This window comes from Diadema antillarum, unplaced genomic scaffold (assembly GCF_040938485.1).
Source record: "Diadema antillarum isolate AM-2024a unplaced genomic scaffold, OU_Dant_1.0 seq00000813_RagTag, whole genome shotgun sequence".
Classification (NCBI taxonomy): Eukaryota; Metazoa; Echinodermata; class Echinoidea; order Diadematoida; family Diadematidae; genus Diadema; species Diadema antillarum.
Window position 1 is genome coordinate 81,783 of NW_027271692.1, and position 10,832 is coordinate 92,614.

Sequence of the window (10,832 nt, forward strand, 5' to 3'; positions counted from 1 at the left end):
ATTTTGAGGCCAGCTCAGTACACGTCTGCCCTTGCAAGAAACAGCTGTGGCTCTTTATGGGGCAGTCACATTCTGAGATCCAGTCAGACCACACATTTGCCAATGGAGCTCTGTAACATCTGCAACATGGTCACACACATACATGTCCATAGTGTGCAGCTAACTGGAGCTGTGGGCAAAGTTTTGCGATCGTATTGCCAATTTGCCAAAGGGGGTAGCATAGTGAGCAGATCATTCACTAAATTTTGATAAAATAGCATAAGTTTTAGCAAAGTCAGCAGAATTACAATGTAATACTTTTCATGTTTACTACTGTAGATAGGCCTCCAAAATAAAATGTAATCTGAGATGATTTTTTTCCCCCTTCAACCATAGAACAAACTGACTGTAGATCTACTGATAAATCTAGTCAGGGTTATATCAAATGGCTTGGGGTCACATGGATTAAGTACTGACATCCAAAACTGACTTCAGAGTCACAGATCCAAGAGTCAGATCTCTTTTCTCTAGCTGACTCGGGTCAAAAGAGATGTTTGTTGTCTGGCATCAATTATGGTGGAAAAAAAAAGTGAACCTCCAGCAATAATATCACAGTTTCATAACTTCAGCAGGTCAACTGACTCTGTAAACGGAGCAATTTCATGCCTGGGTCACGGATACTTTTCGGGGCACTCTGTTTGCGTGTTAGGAACCAGCCTACAGGCAAATGCTAGGCGGGGACATCGGAGCACAAACGAAGGGGAAGAGGCAAAGAAATAAAGCGCCCTGTGAGGTGGGATCAATGGCTGTCCCCCTGTGATGTTCCATTCCGCTGGGACAAGGTTTGAGCTTCGTGATATACCTGACCTCAGATCAGCGAACCTCAACACAGCCTTGATACCAAACTAAACTGCGCCCAAACAGAGAGAAATAAAGAGACATAAATACAAAATACTCCTACCCCAACCCAACCTACCCCTTTGAAGGGTACACTGTAGGCCTACATGTACATGATGGATATAAGTTGTACGATGTAGGAGGCAGGTACAACACTTTCACTGCAGTGAGCATATGGGTGACAACTACACAGCTCATAATTTCTTTGACAGCTAAAAAAGCTTTGTGTTTGAAAAAACAGCGATGTGACAGGAGTATGGTCTGAAATATAATAAGACTTTCATTCCAAGAGTTTTACTGAGTGGATATGTTGACAAAGAGAGATAGACAGTGAAAAAGAGACAGAAGACTGAAAAATGGACGAGGAATGAAGGAGGAGGAGGAGGAGGAGGAGGAGGAGAAGGAGGAGAAGAAAGAGAGATTTGGCTTTGGGGAACAAGGTCAGGTCAGGTCACACAGAGGGGAGCAGCATTTGTTTTTAGTTGAACATCGGCTCAAGAGCTGGAGAGGTTAGTTCCAGAGTTCAGGCAGACTTTTGTGAGTTTCTGCAAGACACCTCACGTTGCATCACTGAAATTTCTTCATAAGTAAAAACACTGTCACTTATATCAGCCATAAGATAATTAGATAATTCAACGGGTCAAATGCAATGAGTCAGGTGCATTGCTATTTCAGTGTATAAATCAACTTTTGATAGGAATATACCTGAAGCCCCCAATTGTTCAATAGACATTCACAGAAAAAAAAATCAAAGTGAAGAGGACTATAAAATAGTCACCCTATGTGGTATTACTGTGTTGCAGTCCTTTTCTATAATGTAGAAAGTTTGTCGACCCCATTTGCTGCATTTCTTATTTTGGTAAAATGAGGTCTGAGAATTTGGCTGCATCACAACATCTACCCTTGGCAAAATGACACTGCCACCCTTTTTTCTTGATATTGCAAAGTTCTTGTAAACATTAAACATTCATCCAAAATGACAATATAATGGCCAAGTTTCATCATCCAGAAAGCAGGACTTCTATCTATAGGTAAAGATTCCAGTTCTATATAGATTAGATTGTCCTGATAAAGAAGCTAGAAGAGATCCTTGCTTCAAGTTTTTATTGCAACTGATTGACAAATCTCACTTCATTGCCATAAATTAAACACTGATTATTCAGTGCTTGAGTACTGATAATAATACCTAAAATCAATATGATGATAAAAAAGTGGGCATTCATTACATTGCTCGACAGGCACATGCACTTGACTACCAAGCTTCCACCAGAGATGATTCTGATCACTAATATACCAGTGGGAACTGCATAATTTATTCAAAGTAAGCATTGCATGGATGTCTGTTGATGTACGTGACGCATTAATTAACTTTTTTATGTAATTACAATTTGCATTATATTCATTATGCATATAACTATCTCACTGAACCCAGCCTACTAGTTTGTAATACATTTGTCACATCAGACACCAAATCATTACACTCATGGGCAATAATTGATCACATATTCCTTTTTCATGTTCAAAACAAAACAAAAAATATTACACTGGTAGCTGAATTAAAGGGGATGGCTAGTAACTGATCAGTGGGAATACTGAGGGATGATTGTTCCAATCCTTGTGGGATTCATTTAAGAGTACATACTGTTGTGTGAAAATTATTTGCTTCAGAACGGTCTTATATTCAAGTAATGTGCAGATTAATGCCCCATCATTGACCAGGCACGCTAACCTCGAAACATTAAACCGCACATTACTTGAAATGAGACTGTTCTGAAGCAAATAATTTTCACACAACAGTAGATAGGCCTATATAATGTACTCTTATATGAATCCCACAAGGATTGGAACAATCATCCCTCAGCATTCCCACTGATCAGTTACTAGCCATCCCCTTTAAAGGCAGCCATCAAGTATACAATTTGTGGTTCATAGTATCAAGAGGAACGCATTCTCACAAAACTTTGTATGGTGGCATTTTACAAAAAATAAATAAAAGTCATAATCACCATCTTGCTGATCTTTTTATCAAGGAATCAAACTCAAAGACAAGCACTGCACTTCCTCCTTCTCTGACCCCAGACTCCAGTTAACCCCAAAGTCCTCTAGCCTTTCCTACCACAATGATAAACCCTAATCCCATTTAAGCCCCCCCCCCCCCAGTAACTGCATTAACACCCCTTTGTTGTCCCCAATTAAGCTCTTTAAAGGTGACCAGATGACCAGAGGGATCATTTGTGTCTTGTGATACAATCAGACTTTATGGCACTCATTGAGAGATGTGCTAGAGTAATTAAAGGGGAAACAGAGAGGCAGCAGATTCAGCGTTATATTTAGATCAGATTGGCCTGTCCTGGTTGCAAATTGGAAGCCATGATGGGATTGTAAAACAACAGAACTATCAGTGCGCTGGTGCTGAGTAAACATGGGTTGTGGATAAACCTGCGGCTAACAGTTTACAACTGCACAGGGTTAGAAAATTTGAGTCAAACTGGTTTGTCTATAAACTTGTCTTCAATGGCCACAACACCACCCAGACACAGAATATTGGAGGGGGGAGGGGGTGGGGGTTGTACTAATTGTTATTCCTATTTTCATACTTTCAGTTATCACAACTTCAGGTCCATATTCATAACTCAAGAATGTCCTATTAAAGTATATCAACTGATATACATTTCTCCACACTTTTCATGCTTCAGTGTTTTCTAATGGAATTTATCATTTAAATTCTGCAAGACCATTACATTTCCCCTGGGTTTTGCAAAATCCATGATATAATCAAATTTTGTTCAATTACCGAGTAATCTCTGCTATTTGTGCCAAACTATGGAATCAAGACTAGTACTGTATGACACACATAAGCAAAGAGATCTAAAACATCCTGTTTACTATTGGGGGAAGTGATTTAAAAATGGTCAAGTTATCATATTTGATGCATAATGTGTGGGTCAGTACACAAAACATCCTATCCTATAAAAATTTTTGCAATAAAGCCCAGAATATAAGGAGATATCACTGTAGACAGTTTAGTCTGGAAACAATTTTATCATTACTAAATTGTTCACATTTTGTATACATTAATTATACTGATTAACTTTTTTACCCTGGTTGTTTCTATGTAGATCTCTAATTCATATCTTAGAACTATTCTGATATTTTAGAACTATTCTGAAGTGCTAAAACTGGGTTTTTGTTTCACGATCTACAAACGGAAATCACTGAATTCTGTATTTAAAATAAAGAAGGTATTCACTATGTGATGACCATACTTGTATTAAAGTGATCTGATTTTGGGATCACTGCATGCAGTGGTCTAGGACCTGTAACTTTTTGGGTGAAGTTACATGTAACTCTTATTTCTCTGCTTTTTAACACAATGATGTACCAAATGTTAGAATCTCTTTTTTTTCTTGCTTCTACTTTTTCTGTATTTATCTTGTTTTCTTTTTCTTTAATCATTGTAAAACATGTTAAAATATATCTCACTGCTTTCACTGTAAGTTTTCACGTTGTCTATATTACTTAAAATGGCATATGGGACCCCAGGGGAAAACAGTTGCATTTTGTAAACATGTGGCTGAATGGGTGATCATCCATTTCTTCACAGTACACGTCATGTATTTTCCTTACCATTATACTTTATCTGAATACGGAAATTAATACAAATAAACAGTATAATGATCAGAAAGGTAAGCACCCATCACTGTAGCCTGAGGCTGATTAAATTCATTAATAATATATACTACAGCTCACTCTATGATTTCTCTGTTTACTTAAGTCAATGACAAGATGTCCAAATTTTTTACACATTTCCATAATCTTCCTTTATTTTCCCATGTTTCTTTGCTCTCTACTCTAAACTGGTATGATCCTATTGTAGAATTTCTTTTTCTTTTAATCTCACTATTCTCTCTATCTCTCTCACTGTATTACATTCAAATTTTCAGTTTAGGGTGAAAAAGAAAAATGAAACTCCTATTGTGTCACGAAATCAGGCTTGACAGTTTAAGAACAACAAAAATAGTAGTTCAGGAGACACATTCAAACTGGATAGATAGGAGGTCCTACATTGTACATGTAGGCCTACACAGTGATGTGCCTATTCCAAATGCAGTATTCATGGGAGGTTTGTCTGCTCATTTTCCATAATAATATGCCCTTTCATTACATTTTGTTGTTGTTGTTGTGTGAAGTTCTAACATTGTTTTCTAGTAAAGGTAAATGAAGGATCCCAAGGAAGAACAGAAAATTGTAAGAGCAGCTGAATGGGCAATCTTCCACGTTATTTAGATTTAGATTGTATACCACAGAACATAACCGTCATTTCATCTGATCCAGAAATGAAATTAAAGAAGACGCACTTTATGATATCTATACGGAGCTTGTCGGGTACGTTTTTCAGCCGACCAAATGGCTTTCTTCTGCCATACTGTTTCACTCATTACATATTTTGATATCGAGGCAGTCCCTTTCCTGCATTTTCAGAGTTCTCCCACTATATCGCTTTTTTATTCTGTCTGTGTGTCCCATCCATCAATCCATCTCTCCATCTCCTTACTCATCCCTCCACCCACTCATCCATCTATCTATCCCTTCCATTTGTCTTTCCACACTCGTCTCCCTTTCCTCTCTCCCCCCACCGTGATGCCAAACCTCGCTTCCCCCACACGCTGGGGGATCAACTTACTCCAGAAAGTATCTCTGACCAGACGGTGTCATAGCCATTTCCCATCCCGGTGGAAGAGGCGTTTCATCTGAGATGTCGTAGCTCTGTTGCCTCAGGTGCTGGTTCCGGATCACATCCTGGGGGTTAATACTCCTCATCTCCTGTAAGGATGCTGGCGACGAATGGGCCCTCGGGTGTATGATGGGGAGCGCCGGGGGCGGAGGGCCCACATTTCGGCTGACAATCTCATTGCTAGTGTTCGAGACATTTCCAGAATTGTAATTTGTCGAGTCCGCGCTCGATTCCCGCGAGTGGCTTATTCTTGGTTCTTGGAAGAAAGAGGCAGGCATATTCCTCTTGCGCCACGGAACTTGCTGCGGAACTTTATCGGCCCCTTCATTCGTGTTCAAATTCATCAAAACATTGCGAAACAAATCGTCCAGCTCCGCACCAGAGTCACCCCGTACATGCACCACAGCACCCGGCCTACCGCCTCCAGTAGAATCCATTTTCTCCATTTTTCACGCAAAATGTATTAAAACGTAGCGTATTCCTGCGTCAGGTATCCCTAAACGATCTGATAGATGTGATTTCGGCGCAGTGACAGTTCAGCAAAGAGGAGAAAACTACGTTCTACCAGCAAAGTTTCTCCACCGCAGTTTTGACATGATACCAGTTCCAGTCAATCCGATACGGTCCTCAATACAGTTTTCCTCCAGTTGTTGCGCCGCTCATCCACTGCACGACACGCTCTCACATCTCACCGTGCATTTCGCAGTACGATTTTTTTTTTACGATCGCTCGATGTGTAGTTGTGTATACATACGGACCCCACAGTGTATGGGTAACACATACACACACTCACTTCTACGCCACGACCTCGCATGCAAATTACTGGCCTCTATTAGAACCGCATCACTACCAAACCTCAAACTATAGGTGAAAAGATAACACCTCTATATTTCTTCCTTGGCGTAAAATATCCGCCCAAATTCTTCTTACACTGATTACTGCAAGCATAAATGAATTGTTTCCTTAACTTTTTGCTCTAAAAGAATATCATTTGGTAGCGCAATTATTGGTGGATTATGTCTTTCTCCGATGTAGATTTATCCGCGTATGTTGTCGGTCCTCTACCAGGGGGTATAGTTCGGCCCCTCTCAGCAAGCTTTCGTTTTGGTCAAAGGCCGAGTTTGTGTGTTATTATTGTTTACGTCACTGGAGTAGGGTGTGGCCTACGCCGGAAGATAATTGTCTGGTATAAAGAGCTATAGTAATAGTGGAAACCTTGAACGCGTTTTTTCTCCGAATCGGTACCACGCGTTACAAAACGAACCAACCCCGTTTAAATGTTATCAGGACCTCCTGTCCTTCTCTGAATCATTGCTTGATTTATGATTTTCATTTTCAGATGACTTGAGTCAAACCTATTGCTCTGGTTTTACAGACTGCGGGCGTTGACCCGTTCACTAGTCAATGTTCGTGGCTCTCTATGTTCGATTCCAAAATGGTGGGTAAATCTATAAGTCAATAGCTGAATGGGATGGGTAATAAATGGAGGGCAGTGCCGACCAACCCTATCACAGTTATAAGGAAACGGTCCCCGAAATCGGGTTCAGGAAAGGGGCAACTATTGAACCATGTTCCTTACTCCTCGTCAGTGAATTGTGGAAGCTGCCTTGAATCACGAGCTGCTGAATCAATTCTCCTTGAAGAAAGTTTTGTTTGTTTGTTTGTTTGTTTGTCTGTCTGTCTGTCTCTCTGTCTGTTGCTTTTTCCCTGTTGCCTTATTGTGCACGGTTGATTTCAAGTGACCAGAAGCCATATCGAATCCGCTGTTTCTTTAATAAACTCGAATTAAACATCTTGCGGTGTAACCATCAAACAGTAGAGAAATAAAGTGTTTTTACAGAAGGGTGAAATTAAATATATACTCTGTTTACTTCCGCGATTGTCAACGATTTCCCTTAGATAAGCATGTTTAGCCAGTCCAGCTTTAAATTGAAAAAGAGTTACAATTAGAAATACAAAAAAGAAGTAAAATCAATCTGCAGACGCTTACGTGGATGGATATGGTCAATTTCACCTTTTATAGGAATTGACTTGCGTTGATCCTCGTATACTGTTGCACGAATTGTAATGATGTGGATGAATTCGTAGACACGTTGATAATTTCTTCATTCGGCCATTTTAAGGTTCATCCACATATATTCGACGGAATGAAATTATGGCTTGTTTTCCTCACTGAATAAATAGAAATCTCACTCGATTTTCAAATTGATTTAAAGGGATGATACACTTTCGGTTGAGATGGGGCTTCAGGCTTTCAACTTTTTTTAATGATATTTTTTAAGATAAAGAGAAACCTCTTATATGAATGAAAGAGCGAACAACTTAATGAGAGGAATTCAAAGTTTATCAGATGAAAATTGGTTTGAAATGACAAAGATATCCAAAAAAAAAAACACCCACAATCTTAAACAAAGGTGGAACCCACCTTTTATCAGGATTGATTTGATTTACTTTGTTTTTTAATATCTCAGCCAGTTCAAAAACATTTTCGTCAAATAAACTTTGAATTCCTCTTAGAATTGTATGCTCTTTAACATTTCATAAAATTGTTTCCAAGTATCTCGCAAAAAGTTAAAAGCTGAATCCTTACCTCGGCCAATATTATACCGTCCCTTTAATCAAACAAAAAAAAATAACACAAGCAGAGCAGTTGCACTTGTGGAATTTGAGCGGTGCAGCATTATTTTCATCACGAAAAGACGGTGTCGGCTATCCACATGTATCGGCGTATCTACATCGGATGAGGTGTGGTAATTTTTACATTAGAATTTTGATATTCTTCACCAATTCCTGAGGTAATATAACCCTTCATTCGCTCATCAGCTTCACATCACATTCGTGCAGTTCTGCTTCAGGCTTTTGTCATCGCTTCTCTAGATTTGACACAGTTTTTTATTGGCTATATGAACAATGGTGATGATGATGCTGCCGATATTGATAATGATATTCATGAAGATAATAATGATAATGATGATAATGATAATAATAATAATAATAATAATAATGATAATAATGATAATAATGATAATAATTAGCAATACAAGTAAACAAAGTAATAAATATTCAACATTCTGCTACTACGATACTACTACTAAATACTACTACTACATACTACTACTACTACTACCACTACTACTAATGATAATGATAATGACAATAATAATAATAATTAACAATACCACTAAGCAAAGTAATAGATATTCAACATTCTGCTACTGATACTACTACTAAATACTGCTACTACTACCACCACTACTACTACTATTTTTTCATTATTATCATGTACATCATTATCATTATCATTACTATCATTTTTACTATTATTATTATTATTATCCTTATTATTATTATTATCACTGTACATAGAGACAACATATAGAACCTGCTTGAGACTTGACGTTGTGTATGTATGTGTGAGAGAGAGAGTAAAGAGTGTCTTGGTTTATTCTTCATGACCTGATTTACCACTCTGAAGAAGTAGTAAAAAAATCTTCTGCTTAGTTGATATTACCACAATTCTGTACACGCACTCAGAAGATAAAGATTGGCATGGAATACAGTCGCAATTGCACGCACCGAAAAGTACAATTAAAGAGGTGGAACATATACTAATGATGATAACAGAGTTTCCTAAACTTTTATGGCCAACATTAATATGTCTTTTAACTTTCGCTGTTCCAGCTGAAGAACATCAACGAACCACAGTAGGCTTTTAAGCTTTGTTTGTTTGCTTGTTCCTTTGTTTGTTTGTTTGTTTGTGTGTTTGTTTGTTTTTGTTTTTCTTTCCATCAAATTGCGATGTATTTTTATGATCTATTTTTCTTGTTGCAGTTTGGAAAGAAGGAATATTTTCCAAGACAGCATACCTCGTGACTATATCTTTATAGATTCCTTAAAACTCGCGTTTTTTCCACCAAAAGAATAATAAATCTTTATAGAAAAAAAATATATATGTGCTTTAGACTTTTGATTCAGTTGCCATCATATGTGCTTGGCACGCAGCATGATTATGATTATGTTGTTAAAATTGGTAGTACGGATTGTAGTTGTAATCGTAGAAATAGTCGTATAGTATCGTAGCAGCAGTTGTATAGAAGTCGAAGTATAGTATAGCGGCAGCAGAACAGACATGCAGCGGTCGTAATGATTAGCAATTCAATAGAATTAAAAATGACACATTACACATCTTTACACATCTTTACACCATGCATATGATGACAAATGCTTTGTTGTGTAAAATCATTGTGCGTGTATACGTGTCTGTTTATTCTCCGACGGGCCTAATGAACAGTGGTCCGCATCTCGTTATGTTATTCTAAGTTTGTGTGTTGTCACACACTAAACAAAGTCTTGGTTGTTTTGTTGGTTGGTGTTTTTTTTTTGTCCTTTTAAAAAAGTATTGTCTACGAAATACTTTGCCATTGTTAGTACCAAATATATTATAAATCAATTTCAAGTGTTTTAGCACATATTTAGATTAACTTTAGATAAAATATATGTTATTGGTATATTGTTGTTCCTTCGAATGATTACATTGATCACGGGATGTAGAATGTTCGATCTATCCTACCCAAATCTTTTAGGGGCAACTGATTAAACCATATTATAGAGTAAGCATGAGATGATAATGACGATGACAACAATAATAACAACAACGACGACGGTGATGATGATGATGATGATGATTATGTTTTGTTTTGTAAATACTGTTGATTTTTTTTCTTTGTATTTTGTTACAATTGTTGAAGCGCTTTGTGTCTGTTTAGAAAAAGCGCTATATAAATATTGGTTATTATTATTATTATCATTATGACGATTATGATAACAATGACAATAAAATATGAATTTGAAATGATGAAAATAGATTAAAATGTTGAGAGTTATCAATATCATCTTAAGAGTAATAATTAAACATCAAAATAAAGATAATTAGAACAACAACGACAATAGTGATAATGATACGCGGTAACATTATCACTATTGCTGTTATTACTACTTCTACTGCATGCTCGTGCTAAACATAGCATCAAACAATATTTTTATCATTATTGTAGATTACATCAAGTCATTGTATACAATATACTCCCAACGGTATCACAAAATGGACTGGCATTGTCAATGTCATTGTTATTTATCACTGTCACCGTCATAGTCACAGGCATAATCTTAATCGTGGTCGTCGTTACTTTGTTTGGGGGTTGATCGTGAGACTGGAGAGGTT

The 10,832-nt window shown here is 37.5% G+C and overlaps 1 protein-coding gene across 1 annotated transcript in view; it reads right to left on the bottom strand.

Annotated features, from left to right (window-relative positions):
• The window catches only part of LOC139739731 (transcriptional coactivator YAP1-A-like), a 57,146-nt gene extending 50,763 nt beyond the window's left edge, over positions 1 to 6,383 (bottom strand). The window contains exon 1 of the mRNA XM_071650334.1: positions 5,561 to 6,383. Within this exon, the coding sequence (XP_071506435.1) occupies positions 5,561 to 6,057 (497 nt within the window). The 5' untranslated portion in view covers positions 6,058 to 6,383. The remainder of the gene's footprint in view (positions 1 to 5,560) is intronic.
• Between the last annotated feature and the right edge of the window lie 4,449 nt (positions 6,384 to 10,832).